The sequence below is a fragment of the Trichomycterus rosablanca genome, chromosome 3 (genome assembly GCF_030014385.1).
Source record: "Trichomycterus rosablanca isolate fTriRos1 chromosome 3, fTriRos1.hap1, whole genome shotgun sequence".
In the NCBI taxonomy this organism is placed as follows: Eukaryota; Metazoa; Chordata; class Actinopteri; order Siluriformes; family Trichomycteridae; genus Trichomycterus; species Trichomycterus rosablanca.
In genome coordinates this window covers 40,222,365-40,248,437 of record NC_085990.1, presented here as the reverse complement: position 1 = coordinate 40,248,437, position 26,073 = coordinate 40,222,365, and the positions used below count along the sequence as shown (strand labels likewise).

The 26,073-nt window shown below is 39.1% G+C and overlaps 2 protein-coding genes and 1 long non-coding RNA gene across 5 annotated transcripts in view; 2 read left to right on the top strand and 1 right to left on the bottom strand.

Annotated features, from left to right (window-relative positions):
- Positions 1-18,514, top strand: part of mtcl3a (MTCL family member 3a) — a 19,088-nt gene extending 574 nt beyond the window's left edge. Inside the window, exons 1-7 of one of the 2 annotated variants that reach the window (XM_062991298.1) lie at positions 5,781-6,205; positions 6,293-6,460; positions 13,300-13,536; positions 14,578-15,033; positions 15,126-15,205; positions 15,306-16,884; positions 17,802-18,514. In XM_062991298.1, the coding sequence (XP_062847368.1) occupies positions 5,909-6,205; positions 6,293-6,460; positions 13,300-13,536; positions 14,578-15,033; positions 15,126-15,205; positions 15,306-16,884; positions 17,802-18,014 (3,030 nt within the window). In that variant the 5' untranslated portion in view covers positions 5,781-5,908 and the 3' untranslated portion in view covers positions 18,015-18,514. Of the gene's footprint in view, positions 1-5,780; positions 6,206-6,292; positions 6,461-13,299; positions 13,537-14,577; positions 15,034-15,125; positions 15,206-15,305; positions 16,885-17,801 lie in introns of those variants that run through there. The other variant, XM_062991299.1, reaches the window with a different exon arrangement.
- On the bottom strand, positions 17,899-21,725 carry LOC134309891 (uncharacterized). Its single transcript, XR_010011234.1, has 3 exons — positions 21,369-21,725; positions 20,257-20,321; positions 17,899-17,982 (listed from the first exon to the last, which is right to left on the bottom strand). It is a non-coding gene; the product is annotated as an uncharacterized LOC134309891 (long non-coding RNA).
- echdc1 (enoyl CoA hydratase domain containing 1) lies at positions 21,141-26,073 on the top strand. 2 transcript variants are annotated; one of them, XM_062991303.1, is made up of 6 exons: positions 21,141-21,152; positions 23,939-24,162; positions 24,235-24,377; positions 24,889-24,941; positions 25,036-25,116; positions 25,202-26,073. In XM_062991303.1, exons 2-6 carry the CDS (start codon positions 23,940-23,942, stop codon positions 25,602-25,604), a joined length of 903 nt encoding a protein of 300 aa, XP_062847373.1. In that variant the 5' UTR covers positions 21,141-21,152; position 23,939; the 3' UTR covers positions 25,605-26,073. The 2 variants fall into 2 exon arrangements, with proteins under 2 accessions (XP_062847373.1, XP_062847372.1); XM_062991302.1 differs by lacking the exon at positions 21,141-21,152 and adding an exon at positions 21,855-21,905.

The window sequence follows — 26,073 nt, the reverse complement described above, 5'->3', positions numbered from 1 at the left end:
GGCCTGCCTACAGTCCAGACCTGTCTCCCATTGAAAACACATGGTGCAATATGAAGCACAACATACTTTGGTGTCCTCAGTTCTCGAATGATAACAGAACCTTGTTAAAACAAAAGGAGAATTAATATCCCCCTTTCCCATTTTTGCAACAAGCTGCAGCCATGAAGTATGTGGACACCCCTCATAATTATTAAGTTTAGTTATTTCAGCCACAGTCTATATATATATATATATATATATATATATATATATATATATATATATATATATATATATATATATAAATTATTGACTGTATTTTATGTTTTGTGGCAACAGTTTGAGGAAGAAATTTTCCTGCTCCAGTTTGAGTGTGTCAGTATGCAGTTTAATGTAAGATTAATAAAGACATAGTTTAATGAGTTTGGTGTGAAGGAACTTCGGTGGCTTGCATAAACCCCTGACTTCAATACTCCTGAACACCCTAGGAACAAATCAGAACATCAATCGTGGGCCCAACCTCACAGTTGCTCTTATTTCATGGACACAAATTCCTATAGACATACTTCACAATGTTGTGGAAAGGGAGTGTCCATCAGCTCATGGTATATATATATATATATATAGTATACTGTGTGGCCAAATGTATGTGGACATATAAACATGAGATACAGTGTATCACAAAAGTGAGTACACCCCTCACATTTCTGCAAATATTTCATTATATCTTTTCATGGGACAACACTATAGACATGAAACTTGGATATAACTTAGAGTAGTCAGTGTACAGCTTGTATAGCAGTGTAGATTTACTGTCTTCTGAAAATAACTCAACACACAGCCATTAATGTCTAAATAGCTGGCAACATAAGTGAGTACACCCCACAGTGAACATGTCCAAATTGTGCCCAAATGTGTCGTTGTCCCTCCCTGGTGTCATGTGTCAAGGTCTCAGGTGTAAATGGGGAGCAGGGCTGTTAAATTTGGTGTTTTGGGTACAATTCTCTCATACTGGCCACTGGATATTCAACATGGCACCTCATGGCAAAGAACTCTCTGAGGATGTGAGAAATAGAATTGTTGCTCTCCACAAAGATGGCCTGGGCTATAAGAAGATTGCTAACACCCTGAAACTGAGCAACAGCATGGTGGCCAAGGTCATACAGCGGTTTTCCAGGACAGGTTCCACTCGGAACAGGCTTCGCCAGGGTCGACCAAAGAAGTTGAGTCCACGTGTTCGGCGTCATATCCAAAGGTTGGCTTTAAAAAATAGACACATGAGTGCTGCCAGCATTGCTGCAGAGGTTGAAGACGTGGGAGGTCAGCCTGTCAGTGCTCAGACCATACGCCACACACTGCATCAACTCGGTCTGCATGGTCGTCATCCCAGAAGGAAGCTGACGCACAAGAAAGCCAGCAAACAGTTTGCTGAAGACAAGCAGTCCAAGAACATGGATTACTGGAATGCCCTGTGGTCTGACGAGACCAAGATAAACTTGTTAGGCTCAGATGGTGTCCAGCATGTGTGGCGGCGCCCTGGTGAGAAGTACCAAGACAACTGTATCTTGCCTACAGTCAAGCATGGTGGTGGTAGCATCATGGTCTTGGGCTGCATGAGTGTTGCTGGCACTGGGGAGCTGCAGTTCATTGAGGGAAACATGAATTCCAACATGTACTGTGACATTCTGAAACAGAGCATGATCCCCTCCCTTCGAAAACTGGGCCTCATGGCAGTTTTCCAACAGGATAACGACCCCAAACACAACCTCCAAGATGACAACTGCCTTGCTGAGGAAGCTGAAGGTAAAGGTGATGGACTAAACCCAATTGAGCACCTATGGCGCATCCTCAAGTGGAAGGTGGAGGAGTTCAAGGTGTCTAACATCCACCAGCTCCGTGATGTCATCATGGAGGAGTGGAAGAGGATTCCAGTAGCAACCTGTGCAGCTCTGGTGAATTCCATGCCCAGGAGGGTTAAGGCAGTGCTGGATAATAATGGTGGTCACACAAAATATTGACACTTTGGGCACAATTTGGACATGTTCACTGTGGGGTGTACTCACTTATGTTGCCAGCCATTTAGACATTAATGGCTGTGTGTTGAGTTATTTTCAGAAGACAGTAAATCTACACTGCTATACAAGCTGTACACTGACTACTCTAAGTTATATCCAAGTTTCATGTCTATAGTGTTGACCCATGAAAAGATATAATGAAATATTTGCAGAAATGTGAGGGGTGTACTCACTTTTGTGATACACTGTAGTTGGACATCATTTTTGGCCCAGAGGAATACACCGTTCATTATTTCCAAAAACAATTTTAAAGTGGACTTGTTTGACCCACTGGTTTCACTTTGTGCCAGTCCATATTAGAAGAGCTTAAGCTCAGAGGAATTTATGGGGTTTATGGATACTGTTGATATAGTGCTTCCTTTTTGCATTTTAGCATGTTAAATTATTAAGTTAAGTGATGAACTATACTTATGAACTATTTAAAGGGACAGAGGTTATTCAGTAATGGTTATTTGTGGTAAGAGGTGACTGCTGACTAGATATTTGGGGGGCTTTGATTATTTTTAACCCATAGCGTGTAATTTAGGTCTTTATTAACTGACCAGCATGGGGTTGTATTATTTGTTTATTTATTCTTAACAAATCCTAATCAGGTTTATGGTCCTGTCATTATACCCCAACTAAGAATCCTCTTTTTACTAGGAACATTACCTCTAGCCATGCTGATTTGAAATCGAGGTCAAGTTGTCAAGGTCAAATCGAGTTGTGTTCCGTACAGTACCGCCCCTTTTGGGGCGACTTCAGTCTGACTGAAAATCGCCCCGGATTGCTCTCATAGACTCATGTTAAGGCTCTTTTTTTCGAACTGCAGACACTGCAATACAATCTGAATGGGTTCCGGGAGGGCTCGCACTTACGTAACCTGGTGTCTCGATCTCGTCACCATGACTACCATCACCTCAGTTCGGAGCAACTCCATCGTGTAATCAGGATAAATTAGCAACTTAAGAATTAGGGCCACCCAGACCAAATTTAAACATCAAGTATCTACAAGGGGGGGGGGGGGGGGGGGGGGCATCATATGTTACACGTAAATTAAAAGTAAGTAATGTAATTTTTTAATTGTGAATTGTGATTGCACTTATTGTATCTCCCCAATTGTTTAATTGTACTTCTTTATTCATCGCACATCAGCCCCGATGCCAATCTTTATTCTGGATCTGCTGCACCTAAAATAAAATGCTATCTGATGAAGACTGAATTAAATTGTTAGTGTGAAGGCTTTACTTCATTTTATGATTAATGGTAAAGCTGGTCTCTCTCCATGTTCAAAGTTATTTGTGAGGGCAAACTGACAGATGACTTAAGATGTTAATTATTTAAGCTTTAATTTACCCATTGAACGGGTCACCTTGGCCATCATCGCAACAATTGCCCCCCCTGAGAGATTTGGCAGGAGCCGCCACTGGTCAAGTGTCTGCTTAGTATTTTATGGTAGGCTGTTTATGTGTGTTGGATGTTAATGGCTTAATTTTTATCATGGACTGAACAATTCACTACTCAAACTATTCTCTATTTCTAGTGAAAAATAGCAAATAGCCATTACACAAAGAAAAACTAGATCGTTTGAGCAAACCCAGGAGAACTTGTGGAGCTGAACTGATCAGTTAACACAGCGATGTGATTTCTGGGGCGGGAGCTTCATGTTTTGATACTCCCTCTGAACACTCGCGTCATCAGAACCACTGTAACAGCTGTGTGGGAGAGTTTGCATGGTTTTACTCAGGATCTTGTACTCGGTTTGAACACATTGTACAGTTTTCTGGCTGTGAAGAGTGCGCTGTTATCTGGTAAGAAACATGTTAAATGCTTTGTTTTGGTTATAGCTGTATTGTTAGCGCTGCAGTGGACAGTAATGCTACGCCTCTAGAAAAAGCAACGACGTGTTTATTTAAAAGTGCAGCTGGTTTGCAGGGATTCTGCTGCTGATTTTGGGTTTGGTTGTTAGATTTGGAAAACAGTGCTACACTATTAATTGTTAGGCTATTTAACAACAAAAAGCAGAGTGAAAACTATGTTATGAACTTATACCACACATATTACATTTGTCTGCTACAGACTGATGCTTTACATTGTACCATGCTCTAGGATGACATGCGGGTTGTTTTTAAATTATTACACATTTTTCGAACCAAAATTTAGTTATTTACCACACACACACACACCAGTACACTTACTTAATCGCAATAGTCAGTCCACATACTGGCATGCATTTGCGAAGCAGGAGAGAGGAAACCAGAGTACGCAGACATGGAGAAAATGCCAAACTCCTCACAGAAAATAGCCGGAGGCAAGGTTGATGACATGGGTCCTGAGGACATGGGTTTATCCTGATTTCAGGATTGAAGAGTTTTGCGTATTGTTTGGGTTTCCTTTTACCTCCCAAAACACACGGAAGGTGAGTTGGCTGCTTTAATTGCCCCTAGGTATGTATGTAGCGGTTTCAAACATCTAGTTTATAGTTTATTTTTATTAGCATTTAAAATATTAAAATAAACTGGAAACACCTCAAATCTCCAAATTGCCGTTCCTGTGCCGTTACCAGGGTTGCCAGATTGCTAGTGTCAAAACGTATTTCAAAATCCGCCAAAATGCATGGAAAACCGCCCAAACATACTCATAAAAAACATTATACTAATTAACTGCTGATATCTTACAGATAACTAATTAAAAAATTAATGACTTTTTAAATATTTTTATTTGCAATGTCGTGATACCCTGAAACCTGCCAATATCCCCACCAGTTTCAAATAAAATCCGCCCAATCTGGCAACACAGGCCGTTACAATTGTACCTTCATATTCTTAAGGGAATTTAGCCATTGGCAACAGGACATGGTAACCCAAGTGCTGGGTTGAGAAAATAACCCAACAGTTGGGTTATTTGAATAAAGCAATAAGCCACGAGAGACCGTGCGTTACTGCGATTTTATCACGGGGAAGGATGTTTTGGCACGACACAAAGCGGACAACATAAAATATAATAAAATACAACAATGTTCAATTTATAAATGATTTTATTTACAAAAAACACTTACAAAAAGCATTCTTCCGCGACATTATGTAGTCCGTTAAAAGTGTGCCATGTTGCTAGGCAACATGAGGTCGAACGTTACATTCGCAATAAACATTCCTCCACAAACATTATTACACTATTTCTTGGACGAAATACCCGCTTAATGATTAGGATTACTGTTTATAATAATCTGGACATTTCCATGTATAGTACATGACTTAAAATAGTGTTCAACCAAGTTTGTACTTTTTCTTTTCAGTGGCGTATTAATATGGAATGATGTGAGGCGGTCATAGGTGTGCGTATATCGGGGATTTTACAACGGCTTCGAAATAACCCAGCCATGAAACCCAACTGCTTCAACCCAGCGTTTGGGCAGCAAAAAAACAACCCAGCATTTTTTAGAGAGTACCCTCGCTGACCGTGGTACGGTTGTCTCCGTTCCTTAGTAATATAATTTACACCGGTAATGGAGGGTTTGGATAGCTGCAGAGCGTATAAATAAATCCAGTCTTGCTTCAGTGTGTTGAGGTCTGGACACTGTCGGTGTCGCTTTCTGTTTACTGAAGGGATTACGTGCTTCATTTGGCTCGGCGTGTTGAAAACTAAACCCGGAATATAAGTAGTAGAGAAGTTTGAAATGCGTAGTGGCTGACCGGTGGGGTTGAGTAGTAAAAGCAGGGGGGGGGGGAGAGAGCAAATGCGCCCGGTGGCGCGCGCACACCTAACGAGGCAAAGACGAGTTCAGCTAATAAGCTAACGAGTCAAATGAGGACCGCAGAGTCATGTCGTGTAAAACAAGCTCACCTTTTCGTATTTAACTCAAAACTGCTCAAGAGATGTGGAGTGCCGTCGGAAACGGGTTAGGTTTTCATAATGGAGGTTTAAACGAGACGCACGTTTGGGAATTTGTGCCTTATTCCATAAGAGAGGAAAGCAGGACACGGAGTCCGAGTCCGAGTCCTCATCGTGGGGTTCAGCTCGAGCAACCTGCACCCGACACGCACGAGCTGCAAACACGTGAGCACCTGCGACTCAAAAAGAGGTTCGAGGAACTCAGGAGGCGCCACGTCCAGGAGAAGGACGTCTGGATGAAGGAGAAAGAAATGCTTTTGAGAGAAATGGCAGACGTACAAGTAATCGATTCGCACTCGAATGACCGACCTCAGCTTGTTCTATAATTGATCGTATGAAAGATTCATTGTTTGCTTTGCTTTTTGCAGGGTGGAGAGAACAGACGGATATTGCTGGATCTGAGGACGGTGCTGGACGAGGTTCAGTTGAAGGTGAAAAGTGAAGAGAGTAGGCACAGTGAGCTCCAGCTGCAGTACATAAAGGATCGGGGAGAGTGGGAGCTGGAACGAGCAGAGTTAAAATGCAGGATTGCTCAGGTATTTCAAGCATGTGATGTTTGTGGTTTGAAGTTGCAATGCCCAGATTGTTGGTGACAGTCGTGATCACCAGTGGCTTTGGTCCAAGGTCGTTGTCATGAATTGAACATTGGGGGAATTAAATATACTGGGTTGGGCGGAGAGGGGTTCCCTGCCATTTCAAAACATTCCTGCCATGATGGGAACATTGAGTCTATTATTACGCAATGCTAGTAAGTGGAATCTGATATGGCAATAATACTTTAGCTCAGTGTTTGACTTCAGAAATATTATGTGCAAGAAGAGCAACATCAGTGGACAGTTTTTTCCCCACTAAATTGACCTGTAAGCAAATCACACTGTCAAAGGTCATAGTTAGGGTCACACTAAAGCAACCAAAACTACACATCTATCTGATAGTCTCGAGTCACAGATTAGGATCAGAAATCTCAATGTTAAACAGTTGTTAATAAGATGCAGTATGTAATGTAAACATTAATGATATTCAGTTATTAAAGAGAAATACTTTTATTTTTAGTTACACAAGTATTAAAAATAGGGACAGTGGTAGCCTAGTTGGTAGAGCTTTGGGCTATCAACTGGAAGACTGGCGGTTCAAATCCAGGCTCAGCTATGCAGCCACTGTTGGGCCCTTAACCCTGTCTGCTCTAGGGGCACCGTACGATGGCTGACCCTGCGCTCTGACCCCAGCTTCCAAACAAGCTGGGATATGCGAAGAAAGAATTTCATTGTACTGTACACCTGTATATGTTTATATGACAAATAAAGTATATCTTCTATATCTTATTATATCATACTATATATACTACATATACTATTATGCTAATATTATATTTTACTATATATATTATACTATTATTTATTATACTATTATTGTCTTAAAAGACTGAGTCATCTGGAAAGTGTAAAATATTACAGAATTAGCTGTCGGATCAGCTTCAACAAAAGGTTTTTAGATTCATTCATAACTTGACAACCTGAATGTTATTCACAACCCTTGAATTAATTTGTACTTGTTGAGGGGATCTCAGCTCAGTTACTTGCAGTTGAATATTCCTGCATATTCCCAGAGATGTCTCCAAATATTTAAATCCCAAAACATTTTATACTGCAGCTTTAAATATTTGGTGAGTGTGGTTACTTCTGCTACTTACTAAGTCCTACACACTTACAATAAGCAAACCAAATGACCTGCAGGAGACATGCATTTCCATAGCTGATATATAAAAAGTCAGAATACTTTTTAAAGATGTTTAATATACTTCAACTGCCCTGCCCTAAGTACTGTTATGTAGAGTTAAGACTGGTGATGAAACCCAAGTGGTCTTTTAGAGATTTCCTCCAACCTTTTAGCCATTGTCTGCTAAACTGCAGACATAAATTAATGGCCCCATACAAAGAGAACACTTCCACTTCTTTCAAACACCCTCATAAAGATAAAGTCAAGACTGTCTAGTGTGTTTATCATCCTCAGTCCGAGTGGTTTTAATCACCTCCGGTGGTTTATGCAGTATTATCAGAGTGTCATTGGTAGGCTCTCCTAATACAGTATTGCAGTGTAGAGTTCAGAACAAGGAGATGGAAAAGAATAGCACTGTGGAATGCTGGACGGTTGGACGTAACACAGCCAGGAAGTCCTGGGATATAAAAACATCATGTTCTTTGGAAAACGGTAGTAAACTCAATATGGTCTTCTGCCTTAAGGTTTAGCATATTGTGCATTCTAAATTACAGAGACTGTTTTGTGTAAAAGTCCCAGTAGTTTCTTACACTGTACAACCAGCATGCCACAGAGTCACTCAGATTACACCCCACATTCTGATACTTTATGTTCACATGGACTGAAGCTTTTAACTGGCGTCTGGATAAGTTTATGCTTAGGGCTGCAGCCATCTGACTGGCTGACTGAATATTTACATGAATATGCCAGTGTACCTCTTTACCCAACTTCCTTTGGTGCTCAGGTGTACAGCAGTCTAATTTGCTGGCCCACCAATGCAGAGAGTTTTTGATCAGCTGTGCTACTGGCCTAACTGCGCACTTAATGGCTGGTGTAAAGAAGCAGTCGTGTGTCAGGGAGTGGATGCTAGTTTATGACCTTTTTCAGCCAGAATGGGATACGTGCACGGTGTACATAAAAGCATCTCAAATGCCCAACTCATTAAACCTTTAAGTCTAAGAGCTACGACAGCTGAAAATCACACTGGATTCCACTCTTGTCAAGAACAGAAATCTGAGGCTACAGAAAAATGTTGTCTGGACTGATTAATCCTACATATTTTCTGTGACATGCAGATCTAAGGTCTAACAAATCTAACTTGGTGTAAACAGCATAAAACTATGCACCCAGTCTGCCTTGTGTCAACAGTTGACACACATTGGCCCTGCAATACAAATCAAGCATTGTTTAAATGAGTATTGTTGCTGAACATGTACGTTCTTATGGTCACAATTTACCCATTTAACAATGTCTACTTACAGCATGGTAATGCACCATGTTACAAAGCACAAATAATATTAAACAGGCAACACAAACTTCACAATGAGTTTAGTGTACTTCAGTGGCCTCTCCAGTCACAAGATCTGAACCCAGTGGAACACATTTGGGATGTGGTAGAAGAGGGAATGCAGCTTTAAGGCACAGCTGACTAATCTGCAGCTTTTAATGTCGCAGTCATGCCAACATAAAGTTTAAAGAACTTTTTAGTTATTGGTTTATGTTGGTTTACCCAGTATAAGAATGGAGTCCTTAGTGTAGTGTTAGCAATGTTCCTGTTAAAGTGACCAGTAAGTGTATATTTCTATACTGTTATCATATGCTTGGTAGGTTAGCCTCCATTCTTTTGTTTACCTTTGTGTGCTAGTTTGCTGTGACTAAATGGGACTGCTAAACAGTGACTGCTGTGGAGTTTAAGATGCAGTATAGGCCTGGTCATTTGTGCAGGTAAAGACTTTCACAAGTTAACGACCACATGACTTTATATTAGAAGAGGATAAAATCTACATATAGACATGTAGACATCAACATGTCACCAGGTATTTATAACTGTGGCATAGTGTGAAATATACAAGGTCAAATTTACCCATTTAGAAAGCAATCACAGGTCCCTTTAAGGCTTAAAATATCGTGGGCTGTGATGATTTACCAGTGTTTTCCATCGAGACAGTCAAGATATTTTCTTTGTTCTTAGCCAGACTCAAAATACCATTGCTGCACTTGTTTCCCTAAAAGAATTATGGAAAATATCTGTGTTTGGTAGAACATACCAAGCCAAGGTACTGGATGGTATAAAGAAGAGAATCCAGGAAAGAGTCAAGTGAAACAATAAAAGCTGTTTTCACTGCAAACCACATCCTACCACAGATTAGACAGTGGCTGCAATGAGTGGCTTAGGTTTGCTACGCCTTCATGGTCAATGCATTTGCCAGAAAATGTTTTTACAATTTTATTTTTAAATAGAGGTGGTGAACTCTTGTTTGCCCCTCTTAGGAATGTGAGATGTTAAAGTATTGGTCTTGGTGTCTATTTATAGAGGACTGCCTCTGTGACACTCGGAGACAGAGACTCAGTTAAACAGCCACAGCATTAATCATATTTTAAACAGAGCTTTAAAGTCACAGAAGTTTTCCCTAAGGCTGATCATATGGCACAAAATAAATGCTGAGACAATCCACATGTCTTTAGTTTGTAAATACACAGAGCTTATTGAGTTAGGGGAATTTATGCAGTTCAAGGCCATGTCCTAACATTTCATTGATCCTTTAGATCTTTACAGGCCTTGTTTAAATCTGGTATTATTTTTTTAAAAAGCTTTTCTACTTCTGTTCTTGTTTGTGCTTCGGGTCAGATGTTCAATCACTGAACTCTCCTTGAACTTTACAAGCTGTCTGCAAAATTTTGTGAATAGTAAACAACTGAAATGCGTACCATAAACTCTATAATATGTAGCTTCAGCTATAAAACAAAGACAAATCATTTATTAATAATTACTTGCACTGATATTAAAAAAAGCTTTGATACATGGCTACATTTAAAGCTGTTAACAGCTTTTTGACTCTCAAGTATTGTGTCACATCCAAATGTTTAAGTGCCTCTGGTGTTGAGGAGAGAGACACAGAATTCCTAAAAATAATCCAGGGTTTCAATTTTAGAATCAGGTCAAATGGATACGCAAATCATGTCAAAGAACCCGGCTCTTTTAACACCTGCCATTGCTACAGTCACAAGATCTATAGTAGTAGAAAGACCATAACTCGCCACGTCCTCATGCACTGTTAAAATAATTTAAACTTTTAGATGTGGATGCCAATTGATACCTTACAACTGGCTGAAAAAATACCATCTTGCTCATGATGAGCATTTCCCATCTAATGGAGTACAAAGTAATATTAGTTTTACTAGAAATCTGATACTGTTGCCTGGATGTTATTCATTACCCCACTGTAACAGTCTTCTCTTTTTAAACTAGGAGAGAGGAATGTTCATTGTTGTTCTTGAACAAATCATAAGTGCTCAAATGTGACTTAAATACGTCAAGGACATGCCTCATTTTCCATGTAACTCTGGTGTTTCGCTAGATCAAGGGCAAAGATTTTGTGGTTAAATTAAGCTTGTCCTCCTTAACATATGGAAGTTGTTTGGGGTTTAACAGCAGTGTTGTAATGGAACAGAAGTAATGGCTTGGTGGTAAACACATTTAATTTACTATGTTTCCCTAGACCTCATGGATTGCTTTTGTTTGGTCTTGACAAGTAAAAATGTGAAACAACTCCTGCACTTTCAGACACAACGAATTAAAGCGTTTAACCAGTTTTTTGGCTGGTAACTGATAGGATCTGGTTAAAAAACTTGAAAATAAGTGTCTTATTTGCGTAACTTGTGTTTAAGATAAGATAGGATAGCTTTATAAACCTAATGTTGACTTAAAGCTTGATCACGTAATGCAAAGCAATAAAATACACGGCCATAAAGTTTTTTTGTAATATAATACATAGCTTTAGTCAACTATTTCGCCCATATTAATGATGATGATCATTTTAATCACCAGTTAAAATGAACCTACCACAACAGCAAATGACATACATATCAAATACTATATTTAGTCATTACAATCATATTAATTTCAATAAGGAAACACATCTGTACTGCAGGCAGGCCAGTCAAGCACAGGCACTGTGTCTACAAAGACCTGCTGTGGTAGTGTGTGCAAAATGATGCCTGGCATTGTCTTGCTGAAATAATCATGGACTTTCTGAGAAAAGATGTCACCTTGCCCCGCAAAAATGTCAGTATATACTTTCAAGTCAATGGTATGTGCACACAAATACAAGTCACCCATGCCATAGCGCTGGTGCCTATGCCATGACAGATGTTAGGTTTTAAACCTTGAACTGATAACAGTCTGGATAGTCCTTTTCATCTTTGGGACTGATAAATAATTTTCAGTTATTTTCCATAAACAAGCTGGAAAGTGAACTCATCTGACCACAGCACACACTTCTACTGTCTGTTTGAAATGAACTCAGGTACAAAAACTCTGTGGATTTTCTTCAAATAATTGATGTATGGCTTTCTCTTTGAGTTTCATGATGTTCATGATGACACCCACAAAGTTTAGTACTAAGTAATGAGCCATGTCCTATCTTAGCTTGCTGGTCTGTTTTATAACCAGTCATCATATTCTCACTTGTTACCAGTTGACCTGCTTGTGGAATCTTTCATTTACTTTTTTAGCATTTAGCAGATGCTTTTTATTCAAAGCGACTTACAATTATGACTGAACACAGTTTTTTGAGCAATTGAGGGTTAAGGGCCTTGCTCAGGGGCCCAACAGTGACAACCTGGCCAATGGGGCTAGCCAATACAGTTCTTTCAAAACTGTAATTGAAATATTCTATAACTCCTCTTTTGCTTCTGTCCCAACTTTATGAATGTGTTACATGTATCAAATTTGTTATTTTATTTTATGCAAATGCCCCATCTTTTCTTTTACTGTATATTTACCCTTAATATACTCGCTGTAAACACAATACACATTCAATTCTACTGCCATTACAGTGCAAAAACAAGTTCACCTAGCTATTTATACACTTTCATGCCAGAAAGCACATTTTGCATGAATTTGTGGTTTGCATGTTCTCCCCGTGTCTGCGTGGGTTTACTCTGGGTGCTCCGGTTTCCTTCCAGTCCAAAGACATGTAAGTGAGGTGAATTGGAGACACTAAATTGTCCACGACTGTTTTCGATATAACCTTGTGTGAACTGATGAATCTTGGGTAATGAGTAACTACCGTTCCTGTCATGAGTGTAACCAAAGTGTAAAACATGACTTTCAATCAATAAATAAATAAAGATTGGAGCCATGTCCAGGGTATTCCTGCCTTTCTTCTAGTGTCTCCCCATTGGCTAAGTTCACATAACGCAATGTGCCTTCTGTATTTGTTTGGGATTTAAACTCCTTCACGTCAGTCTTGTATTATTTGAGATACAAATATTACAAATAAAATAGACTGATGGTTCAAATACCAATTCACTAAGGCTGTGGCTTGTTTATATGTGGTTATGAAAAGCAGAATTAAGTGCACAACTGTCTGGCACTATTGTTTAAAATTTAGTAAACTGAATGAAATATGTAAAGAGCCACACTTTAATTTTACCCATATTGCAGAAAAAGGCACACAAAGCACCTTGCAATGCTCATGCAATATAAATAACACAAAAACCTGTTCCCCTTAACATTTCATTTATTTATTTTTTTGCCTTTTCCTTAAAATACCCTCCACACACACAATTGTCTTCCTATGAGACTAATCAAGTTCTTGAATCTGTCTCTGTGCAGTTGGAGGCCAAAGGAAAAGTTAAAAGCTCAGAGACTAGTGATACACTGAGGAGGGAGCGAGAGGAGGAAAGGAGGTTGCTGGCAGACACCCACACTGCAGCAATGGACCTGCGCTGTCGGTTGGAGAACAGTGAGAGAGACTGGGTGAGGGAGAAATCTGAGCTTCTGGAGCGCTTCGACTTGGAGAGGAAGGAGTGGGAGTGTCAGCTGAGGGACATGCAGCAAAAGATTGAAGAGGTGAGTCTGCAGATGGATGCCGAGCCCAGGAAACGAGCTGCCACACCCCAAAAGTTATTTTCTACCCCTCTAATGATTTCCAGCTGTGTATAAATTGGAAGTATTTGTAAAAGGTTATTTTGTGAAGTAAATCTCCTGTTAAATGAGTTTCATCTTAAAGTAGCGAGAGTCATAACCAGAATCAGATGTGACAGCCCATAAACTCTCACAGGAGACACAAAATGCTGTTAAATCTTTTCTTCTAATTGATACAAAATGATTTATTATTAGCTTTGTTACAGTTCTTAGCTTTTAGTGAGTGGTAGAAAGAACAGGAACAAGAACAGGAAATAAAATTACTGAACCTCAGGGGTGTTTCTGGTAGAATGGATTTAATACTAGCATGCTTTGAAAAAAAAAAAGATTAGCTGTTTAATGGCACAAAATAACTGAATTTAGAGCTGAAATTGTAGAACAAGCTGTTTTTTCTCTCGATCTTTTTTAGCATGTTCAAATTTTACCCAATTGCGTTATGCTTCCTCTCCACTGGAGCTGACCCCTGCCTTGATTGAGGAGAGCGAGACTGTCACTACATGTGTGTAGTAGCCGTCTGCATCTTTTCACCTGCACAAGGCGAGTTCATATGCGGATCAGCCTTGTGCACGGAGAGCCTGATCCCTGATCTGCATTATTTCTCGACTCACAGCCAGCAGAAGTCATAATTCGCTCAGTTATGAGCCCTATCCGGCTCCCCACGCTGTATGAACAACAAGTCAGTCGTTGTTCATATAGCCGCCCAGCTGGAGCAGAGCTGAGATTTGATACAATGTATTCGAAATCCCAGCTCTGGTGTGCTAGCGTATTTTACCTCTGCACCACCTGAGCGGCGAACAAGGCGTTTTAAATATAAAGTAAGCATTTACCAATAACCATGATCTTATAATCCAGAGTCAAAGCCAATAAAGAACCAAGATAAAACCTGATGAAGAAAACAATCTGTCTTGAGTTATTGTTTCTGTATTTTGGCTTCAGCTACATGTATCACATGTCTGCCTGTTTCAGCTATGTAATGAAGTGAAGACTCACCGAGAAAGAAGCTCTGCTCGACCAAACAATGCTGTAAAAACCAGTACTATAAGACTCAACACACATTCTGGAAGCACTGGGTCTAGCACTCCAACTGACCCTTCAGAGGCCCACAGCAGCAGTTACTATGAACTTCGCATGCAGAACAGCACTGATTCCAGTCATAACAGCAGTGAACCCGGTGACCAGCACTCCAGTGTTCGGAGTGAGCCATCAAACCAGAGTAGTTCTGAAAAGTATAAGCCTGGTGAACTGGAAGCCATTAACATTGCAGAGCTGGAGAACATTTTGCATGGGTGTCTGGGTAACGATCTTTGGAACGTGCCTACTTTGGATGGACATGAGAATCTGTTGAACTCCTTCCAAAGATTTCAGAGCATGGATATGAACTGTGCAAGTGATAAGAAGAAGAACACAATGGCTCTCAATGCTGTAAGTGTTCCTGGCAGCACTGTGTAACAATTACATTTACATTTATTTGATTTTTAGTTATGTAATTTATTCATGTGTTTTATTTGCCTCAGGCTCTTAAAGAAATTGCTAGGGTAAGTGAGGAGCTGTGCAGCTTCCAGGATGAAATCATAAGGAGGTCTGATGAAAAGAGGTACATTATCATTATCACCAGTAATGCCTTACACAGAATAATATCTACATTTTTTTCATGGAGTAATGTTCTGTATGTTCCTTTAATCATTCTACTTCAGAAGCCACATCGAGTCAATTTTCTTTCCAAAAGATGCTAACGTGGACGACAAAAATGGCTTGGAAACATGTGACACAGATTTTAACATGTGCTGCGAAGATCCTCATGCCCTGGACAAGCAAGAATGGATTAACCCGGACAACATTAAAGAAAATTCTGTCAGCACTGAAGGTCACACTAAACTACCCATAAAGAAAAGAGATGCCCCTCCAATTCCATTTCGAAGCACATCTTGGTATGTGACCAGCCCCATTTCAATAGAAATAGAACCCAGTGCATCGGAACCACAGATTTACAAAAGGTGTCAAAACCCGTGCATACACAGGAAGTGCAACAGCCCCTCCATAGTGCGAAGATTTGAAGCAATGCTACAGGAGAACGAGGGAAAGATTCTGACCGACTCTGGGATTGTTCCTGGATCAGTGCCTCGTGATTCCAAGTGCAATATCAACTGCTGCCAGAGCCGGTGGTCCTGTGATGGAAGCAGGTTTGGCAGCAGCAAGTCCTCCACATATGTGCCTATCCAAAAATGCCTCTCAGAGGTTAATATACTAAACACAGGATCTGACTGCAAGCAGAACGTTACGGATGCAGACAAAAGACAAAACCTGATTGGAGAACCTAATCTCCTGGACTCACCACATAAGAGCATGTCTGTTGACTTACTGCAACAGTCTCAAAAGACAGCGTCACCTACGGTCAGTACAAATGTCTGCCGTAGAAATGAGACACTGGAGCGGAAGACGGCTGAGTTTAACCGCATACTCTTTCAGGCAGGCATGGGACTTAAGTGCGATGAGGACAGTTTCAGCTCCACTGATACACACTGTACATTCGATAATACAACTGCCAGTCCATTACCGTATGTTAAGGACAGTACAACAGACGAGCTCAGATCAGATCTTAAGGTGCAGTATTCAAAGTGCAAGTCCACAGAGACTACCAATGGGATACAGAACCAAACAAAGAAATCCAGTTCTCACGTTCCAGCTGTGCAACAGAATGTTAAACCAATAAATGTTACATCTGAACTCTTCCACCATCCAACAGTAAAGCAAGACGACTTAAACGCTGAATGGATGTCATCACATACAGATAACAGGCAACCCTACATTACTCATTGTGACCCAAGTATGAGAATGGTTCAAGCTGATTTGGACACATGTTCATCACTTCCGATGTACCAAAAAGAGTTTAGTAAAGTGAAGTCTGCCAGCTCAGATCTGCATTCACCTGAAACTAAATCTACACGGCATCCTGCTGATGCAAAATTCAAAAACATGCCCAACCCAAGGTCAAGAGTTTTAGATGATAGTCCATGGAAACCTTCAACTCTGGCTGCCTACCCACGACCAATGGAGTCCCGTTCTAACTACGGAGCAGTAGAGAGGATTTTAAAGAATTATGAAAATTTGGGACAATCCAATGAAGACAAGCAACTGCCATCCAGTCCAGGGCGGGAGGAGGACCTTATGGAGCTTTTAAACTTGTTAGAAATCCAGCCAAGTTCCAGTCAAAGAGTCACACACACCTCCCATCACCATTCGGTAGCTCACGAAGAAGCACAGTTTACAGTAAAGGTCAGTACCTGATCTTAAACAAGAACTTGTGTGGATACAGTAGTAAAACCTCATAATATCATACTGGAATAGTTTAATTTTATTTTATTTTCATTAATCGCTTTAATATGGTCAGGGTCACGGCAGGTCTGGGCGCAAAGCAGGAATAGCCTGGACTGTCTATGGGGACACCCAGCTGGCCAACTGCACTGCTGAGATTTAAATCTGGATTTAATTGGTGGTGGGCTGGAGTAATAAACCGCTGTGCCTCCCCAGCGCCTACTGGAATGCTAATAATAAAAAAAAACTCTTTCATCCACACAGCAGATTATTCAGAGCGTGAAGTATGAGATGCAGGTGTAGTTTGTTCTGCTCTTTTTCATACTGTTTGTAATTACTGTAGATTTCTTCACACATCTGGAAATTTTTAGAATGTACCAGGAAAAATAGCAAAACATCTAACAGCACTATTAAAGATTTTTTATGATAAAATCCACAAGAAAATATTTGCTTATTGCACAACACAACAGTGTTAGAAACTATTTAGTTCAAAGTGAAGCATGTTAAGCTTTTAAATAAAAAAAGTAGCACAACATTTGGCACAGTTTCCAAGTTTTTAATTCAAACCTTTAATGTGTGGCCATTTGGAAATTGCCTTTTGGCATGAGGAAAAGCTTGTGGTGCAATTACCAAAATATCTACATTTGGCCAGCAGAGCTCTCTGCACAGATGTTTTTTGTAGATTACTTTGTATACTGCTGAAAATGAGCCAGTCTGATAGGGCATTAGACACTAAAACTAGGATTAAGTTTGTTTATCTTTTCTTAAAATGCAAAGCATTTACAGCATTGTAGGTTGAACTAAAAAACAGACATTGCTTGATATATTTAGGATATTCATGTTAAACAGTGAGATAATTTCAACCTTTGTCTCTACAGCATAGCAAAGAATCCACAGAAACCCCAAAGAAGAATTTCTCCCGACCGGCCTGTCCTGCAAAAAGGCGGCTACCCTCACGCTGGGCCAACCGTTCCTCCTCGACCTCATCTACATCCTCCCCTTCTTCCTCACCAACAACACAGCTCACAATCTATAGCTCACAGGAACTGTCCACCTACTCTGCATTTCACACAGAGACAGTCATCATGTGAGAAAAGATTTAAAAGCATAGCTAATGGAAGTCACACTACAGCTAAAAACAATGTATTCAAAGACAAAATGTTTCTAGATTTCTTCCTGTTTACCTTTGTATATACTGCCAATGACTTGCAATTTAACACATTTCTCAATTAATTCTCACTTTTAGTTGCAGTTTATCAGTAAAATTTGTGCTGAAGCATCGGCATATAAAGCAGATCTGTATATATTTACCTCTCCAGTCATTAAATAGCTGCAGCTTTTTTTAATTAACCAAAAGCTGCGTTATCCAACAAACAATTTTCTTACTTACTGCTGATACATTTTCTCATGCTTTTAGGTGCCTCCAGATGTTGGTTACCATATCTAAAAGCTAGTGCTGATTTACTTGACTAAAATGATTTGTTATACTTCACTCTTGTCATAATGGTTGACTCATATTAATAAGACATGTATTATATATCAACTCCATCCTCTCATGTGAAACCTATTAAAGCATAACCTTTACAACCTTTATCTTCTATTAATTATTCAAATGCAATACATAAGAGCAACATAACATGACCAGGGCAGACATGCAGACAATAAACAACTTTTATTGGACACCTTAAGGTATCATTTAAGCTTTTTGATTTCAGCATATAGGATGCATATTCAGCAGATTACCAGACTGTTTGGAGTGGGTTAACATTAAGACGTGCAAAGCACAAACCCTAGGACACCTAACCCTTGGCTGCAATGTGGAAACCTCAGACTAAAATAGCGGGTGTGCTTTGGTGCCAGAAATCCTATCCTAATGATGATATAAATACTGCGTCACTTTCCTGAAGTAGACACATACACAAATTCTTCTTTTCTGTTAGTTGTGTCTGTGTGTCAATAAAGGGCCTCACCAATAAACAATAAACTGTACTGAAAAAGGTCACCTAATATTGGGTACAGAGCACTAGGCTGAAGATTGGATCAAATTAAAACCACAACTAGCTCTTGCTTGCAAAAAGCATGCTTTGTATGGATTGCTTGCTGCTTGCCATTGTTCTATTCATTACACATTTATTTTTTAATAGGCACAAGCTTTTCCATAATCATTTTATTGTTGTAGCAAAGCAATCCCTAGCTAGTGGGCTGGAACTAAAGTACTCTCATTAAATTTCTTTTTACTACTACTCTTCAACTGTCAAGTTAATTAATTCCCCCCAGTAGGCAAAGACATAAAAGTCAAGCCAAAATAAAAATTGACTGCCTCCTAAAGTGACCATTTTTGTATTGGAGCTTTGTATACAACTTTTAGTCAACCAGTATTACAAAATCCTGAAAAACTTGTAGAAAAAGCAATAAAGATGGCATTTTAAATTGTCCTGAATCTTTATTTAACTGAAAAAGATTTTCAGTGCTCTTACTGAACAATGTAATTTTGTAAATATAAACAAAATCAAAATTTGATGCCAGCAACACACTCACAAAAGTTGGGATAGAGGCAACAGACACCACCTGTGGTTTTGCAATTGGAATTTTTGCCCTTTTTGCTTATTTGCTGAAATAACCATGGACTTCTCCATAAAAGATGCTGCCTTGATGGCAACATAAGTTTCTCCAAGATCCCAACATACGGCCTCTGTTTTAATGGTACTTTAACACATGAAGACATTGATGTCTGTTTTTTTTCTGAAAACAAGCTGAAATGTGGACTCTGACCACAGCACACATAGCACAAATTTCCAGTCTTATGGTCCATCTAAAATGAGCTCAGGCCCAGAGAACTCGAAACTTGATGTTTGGCTTTCTCTTTAATTAATAGTTTTAGATTGCATTTTGTGCAGCAGAAAACATTGTTAGGTGACAACATATACTACCAAGCCTACGTGGCTATATTTATCACAGTAGTCTGACAGTTTCTCATGTCAGGCACAGTGAACAATGGTTTACGACCCTGCCCTATAAATACCATTTCCCGATTCCCTGAATATATCCACAATTGTATGTATAGTAACCAGGTTGACCTGCCAAAACATGTCTGTGATAAAGGTAAGTATGTTCAGAAAGGTTAAAGAGAATTAACAAATCACAGGTTCTATTTTTTTACAACTTTACCAGAAATGGGGTTGCATTACAATTAGATCAGGCTTATACACCTTGCTACCTTATCTGTGAGTATACTAAAGTGTAATTAAGCTATTAGTAATGTAATCTAGATGACATGGTTGACTAGATACAGCAGCTGGTTTAGTGACGTGCCCAAAAGACTTTGATTCTCACCTCTAGTGTTCTTCACATGGGTCTTTTTCAGGTACCAGGTACCAGAAGGAATTTCTTCTCAGGTTCTAAAGACATGTGAAAGGTGGACTCAGGACCCTTGGTATAAGTGAATAAATAAGTGTGTGATTCTTTGCAATGGAGTGGAAACCTGATTGATATACATCAATATATTACATCAATATATTACAACATGGTCCATAGAGACCCCAAAAAAAAAAATTCAAAATCGATCTTGCCATACATTTACATTTTCAGCAGACACTTTTATCCAAGGCGACTTACAGTATACAGTCTAAGCAATCGAGGGTCAAGGGCATTGTTCAAGGGCCCAGCAGTAGCAACCTGGCAGTGGTGGGGCTTACATTTACATTTTTGGCATTTAGCAGACTCCTTTATCCAAAGCGACTTACATTACAGTTACAGTATACAGTCTGAGCAATTGAGGGTTAAGGGCCTTGCTCAAGGGCCCAACAGCAGCAATCCGGCAGTAGTGGGGCTTGAACCAGCGACCTTCTGATTACTAGTCCAGTACCTTAACCACTAGGCTACAACTGCCCTGTTCTAAACTTGACCTGTATGTAACACTAAATTGGTTTTAGAGTTTCACAATTTGGTGTTAAATGCAGGTTTTGTTTACATCTAAATGTATGGCAAGATCGATTTTGGAATTTATTCTCTTTACAACTAAAGCTGTGTAATGTTACGAGATTCTGAAAATGTACCCTAATCTATTGGAACTAATAATAATAATAATAATAATAATAATAATATAAATGATTATTATTTTTGCTGTTTCAATATTTACGTCTGTAAAGGCTAACCTTCAAACAGGAACTATTGTTTGAGATCCAGGACTTGTCGGACTGTTTTACAGACGGCACCAAACAGGACTCAAGGTCGGTGGCTAACAAGCTAACTGTCTTAGTTAATGCTAAACCAGTAATTTTACAGTTAATGTCATAATTTCAAAATGTAAAATTAGTTTTTAAAACTTAATACTGTAATGTTTTTAGTTCTTGTTATTAGATTGGACAAAAGTAGCTGACATAGTGCTCGACACATACTATAATATACTTTACAAATAATACAGCTCTTCATTTCATAGTGTTTACCTGATGTTAAATGATCTCTGAGGTGTTTCGTCCGCATGTGTTCGGCAGAACTGTTACAGGATACTTTTTTGTGTACTAAAAGAAATGTACAGAATTATATTCTGAGCTTGTGCTCTGACCTCAGCTTCCAAAAGAGCTGGGATATGTGGAAAAAAAGAATTTCTTCGTACTGTACACCTGTATACTGTATGTACATATGACAAATAAAGGCATTCTTCTCCATTATCTCAGTACTCGATAATAATGTGTTGACATTGTACACATTAATATGAACAAAATGTATGTGTTACATCAGGGGTCTGAAACTCGCGGCCCGCGGGCCAGTTGTGGCCCCCGACATAACGTGAAAGTTCATTGTTAGTGCGGCCCGCGCGGGTTTCTCACACGCACCTATTTTGCCGAGTCGTTGCGCAACTCATTATTTTTTCACTTAGCAACGTATTAGCAACGTCACTTGGCTGAAACGTGATTCAGAGCGACACCAAGTGGAAGGAAAATATATCCTGTCAGCCAGTGCAAGATACAGAGGACAGAAAGGTGCGATCGCAAAAGAAAACAAATTTACCAAGAACAATTTAATCAAAAAGAGCAAGAATTTAAAATATATAAAACAGACAATGCACTTGATATTAAGAATTAAGAGAGGTGAAGTAACATGGACACCAGAGTTAGCTCAGTGGCAGAGAGATTTGGTAGAGCAGAAGGATGTGTAGGATGTAAACAAAAAGATTAAAATCTAGATCACTTTATTTATGAATGTGAAATGCATAAACACCTGAGAGATAAATTTAATAATGATAAGAAAAACGAAGTGCTCAAAAAAGCTATGAACAATGAAAACATTTTCAAATTCCTCTCAGAATATATAGAAAGGGCTTTCTGAATAATATCCCAAACACTCAGGTATTGGGCAGAGGTGAAAAGAGTACTAAAATATTGTACTCAGGTAAAAGTACTACTACTTTAAATAATTTTTACAATTTAAAACGTACTCAGAGTAAACGTTACTTCGTTACTTGTGTTAGTAAAAAAAATTCTTAACAATAGGGGGGGTCTCTCCTGTGTAATGCAAACAGGACAAGTGGATATATCTCACAATAGTTGTTTTTTATTAAAATATAATAGAAAAAACATGTTGATAGAACATTTAAAGCATTTAGGAATGTAATGTGTTATTTTAGTACAGACCATCCCATAAAACATTTTCAAACTGTATAACCACTGAAGTTGGCATTAATTGTGGATTCTATAGAGCAGCCTTCTTTTCATCACTAACAAATACCAAACAACATCCTACTGCAGATCTCCTAACTCAAAACAAGTCACGGTTACAAGTGTTGTGACTTTCACTAAATGACCCAAAGAAAACCTTCAAGATGTAAGACAATTCTGGGAATAATGGATCTTTAGGTCTCTGGCAGCAAAGAGTAGGTAAAAGAAGCCTATGTTCTGAAGAATTGTTCATGTTCTGAACTGTTATTAATAAAGATTGAGAAGTTTGGATCAGTTGTACTTTTGTTTGGAATACCTGAAACCCTTTTTTTGTGGAATACTTGATGCGGCCCAGCCGCTCCTAGACTCTACCTCCAGCGGCCCCCAGGTAAATTGAGTTTGAGACCCCTGTGTTACATAAACAAGGATATAGAAAAGGAATTGGTTATTCAAAATGTTTTAGGATACTAAATATATTAAGAAAAGGTCTAGATTTTATGCTACTAAAAATAGTAAAAAAGTATGCTAATTGCAGCATTTCCCATTATAAAATGTATCCCTATTGGTTGGAAAAATTGCAAAAAGTAATATGTTAGGATTATGGACAAAATTATTAAGCTGTCCTTGGGCAGTAAAAGTTACAGAGCCAGAAACAACCCTGATAGTAAAATTATTTGCAATATTAGGACATTGGTATTTTGCAATATTATTTAACTATAATTAATAGAATATTTTAATTAAAACCAACTTCTATTTACGTGAAATAGTTTGCTCTGCTTTTAAAACAGGCATGAATGGTTGCCTGTTTTTAAAAGGTAGCAGGACGACAGTTAAGCAGTGAGCAGCACAGCAGTCATGTCCATTCCTATGTCAAGTCAAGTCAACTTTATTTATATAGCGCTTTTTACAATAGACATTGTCTCAAAGCAACTTTACAAAATCCAGGACCAACAGATACAAAAACCCCACACAGATCCAAAGCGACTTACACTTATCACTGAATACAGTTTAAGCAATTGACGGTTGCTCAGGAGTCCAACAGTTGCAACTTGGCAATGGTGGGGCTTGAACCAGCAAGTTCGATGTTTTGACTACTGCCAGAAAAAAACCCCCAAAAGACTGATTCTTTAAAATCCTGTTGAAAATTAATGATGGATTTGGAAACTGGGAGCCTAAAGAGATCCTTTACTTAACAGTCAGTCAGGTAAACTGTCCACTAAGCTAGCTTTTCCCCTTGCTTAATCTAAGCAGACTTGTGTTTTCAGGAAACAAAGAACAGATGCAATGGCTTCTGAATTTATCCAGTTTGTTCTGTACCCTTTAATTAATCCATCCAAACTTTCCTTTTGTCTCTTCAGAATGGCTTTGTTTGGAACTTTTCATCCTTTATTTCAAACGAGAAATGCTCTGGGAAGATTTCTCAAGCAGAAAATATTCTACTGTAAGAAAAGTGGTCCTCAGGAGGAGGAGATTTTAAATAAGTTTCAGCAGTTTTCAGGAGGCTCAATAGATCTTCAGAAGCAAGAGTCTGGCATCGCAGTGATGACTGTCAATAATCCATCTCTAATGAATGCCTTTTCAGGTGCATAATGTGGCACATCACCAGTTTCCACTTCCATCTGTTTTCATTATTTGACTAGACTGTCTTTTTCAGGGACTATGATGATTGAATTGGAGGAACGAGTGAGTGAGCTGGAAACTTGGACTGAAGGAAAAGGTCTTATTGTGAGAGGGGCTGCTGGAACATTTTGCTCTGGGGCTGATCTCAATGCAGTCCGAGCAATATCAAACCCACAGGTACAGGGTACAATATTCAGTTGGTAGCACTGTGTTTTCACATCCACAACCACAAATGCTGCTGTTACAGGGGTGTCTTCTAACCATAGACACTGGATTAGGAACAACACCAATTAGTATCTTGGCAAAGTATTGTAACATCTGAACATATCTGGAATTCTCTGTGTGCGCAAAGGAGTACTTAGCTTTCTCATTCAAGTGTCTTGATCTTTTAATAAAAAAAGGTGGTAGGTGGCTTATTTTGCCTTGGAGAATGCATGTACAAGCCTTTAACATCTCAGGTTGCTAGCGGTCACAAAAATGTTAGGCTTAGTGAGTGGAAATTTGAAAACAGCATATATTAGCATGAGGGAAATATAGCATTAGCCTATAATCAAATGCAGTTGCACTAGAGAGCAGTTCTGTCGTTCTAAAGTCATCTGTCAATCTGTTTCTTCTCTTGGCATTTTTTTTCTAAATTCCTTCAGCAAATCAACTTTGATGATCAATCCAAACTGTATTTTTGCTTTAGGATGGTATGAAGATGTGCATGTTTATGCAGAAGACTTTAACAAGGCTGCTAAGGTTGGTCTGTGAGAAACCATAGCTTTGTTTCATGTAGCTATTAAATGGAGAAACAAGCTGGTACATGCAAGCTGACCTGTCTTTTTCAGTTTAGGTTGCCACTTATTTCTGTGGCTCTGGTTGAAGGAAAAGCATTGGGTGGAGGTGCTGAACTTACTACTGCCTGTGACTTCAGGTAAAATGAATCAATGGCCAGTACTGGATGCAATACAATGCTGCTCAGTTTACATCTGTTTAGAAACCTGTATTTCTGCTGACAGGTTGATGACATCTGATGCTGTGATCCAGTTTGTCCATAAACACATGGGCTTGGTGCCTGGATGGGGTGGATCGGCAAGGCTCGTCCAGATTGTTGGAAGCCAAAATGCCTTAAAATTGCTCAGTGGTGCAAAGAAGGTTGATCCAGACTATGGGAGGCAGATTGGACTAGTCGATGATATGTTAACTGTTTGTGACGATGATGCTCTAATGCATGCAGAGCAGTGGCTTAGCCAGTACACAAATGGTACGGCCCCAGTGATCAGGGCTGTGAAGAAGGTAGTGCTGTTTGGCAGAGAGCTCTCTATGGATGAGGCCCTAAGAACTGAAAAAGATGTATTTGGGACAGTATGGGGAGGGCCAGCCAACCTTAATGCACTGGCATCTAAAACTAAACACAAGTAAGTAAAAAAAATCAAGGATCAGATAAGAAACTAAACAAAGTTTTAATGCAATGATCCTTACGTCTGGACCTGAAATCCAAAACACTGTTGGTTAATGGTTGACCACTTTGCCATGGCGCTTAAAGAGGGTATGGGAAATCTGTGATTAAAAAAGTATATAGCAAATTTCTGTATTGTAGAATTCCATAATAAATGTGTCAAGAATTGTACTTGATTAACATTTTTTACATTGACATTTTATGAGTAAAAATATTTTTAATTATAGCTTAAAGCTTGTCCTTTTGTGTCCTATACAACAGATTTATGTCTAACAAATGTTGGAGTACAATCCGGTTATCAACATTATTCAAAAACAATATTAGTTACTGTAAGATGGTGAAAAGACATAAATTGGAATACATCAGTAAAATATGCATAAGGCAGAGGTAGAAAGTAATGAATTACATTTACTCACTACTGTAATTGAGTAG

What these genes read in the sequence shown, in the direction of transcription:
- echdc1 (XM_062991303.1), top strand. Translation starts at nt 23,940, where the DNA reads ATGGCTTTGTTTGGAACTTTTCATCCTTTATTTCAAACGAGAAATGCT. An exon ending in GAGCAATATCAAACCCACAG is followed by an intron (nt 24,378 to 24,888) that starts GTACAGGGTACA and finishes TTTTTGCTTTAG; the next exon opens with GATGGTATGAAGATGTGCAT. An exon ending in ACTTTAACAAGGCTGCTAAG is followed by an intron (nt 24,942 to 25,035) that starts GTTGGTCTGTGA and finishes TTTTCAGTTTAG; the next exon opens with GTTGCCACTTATTTCTGTGG.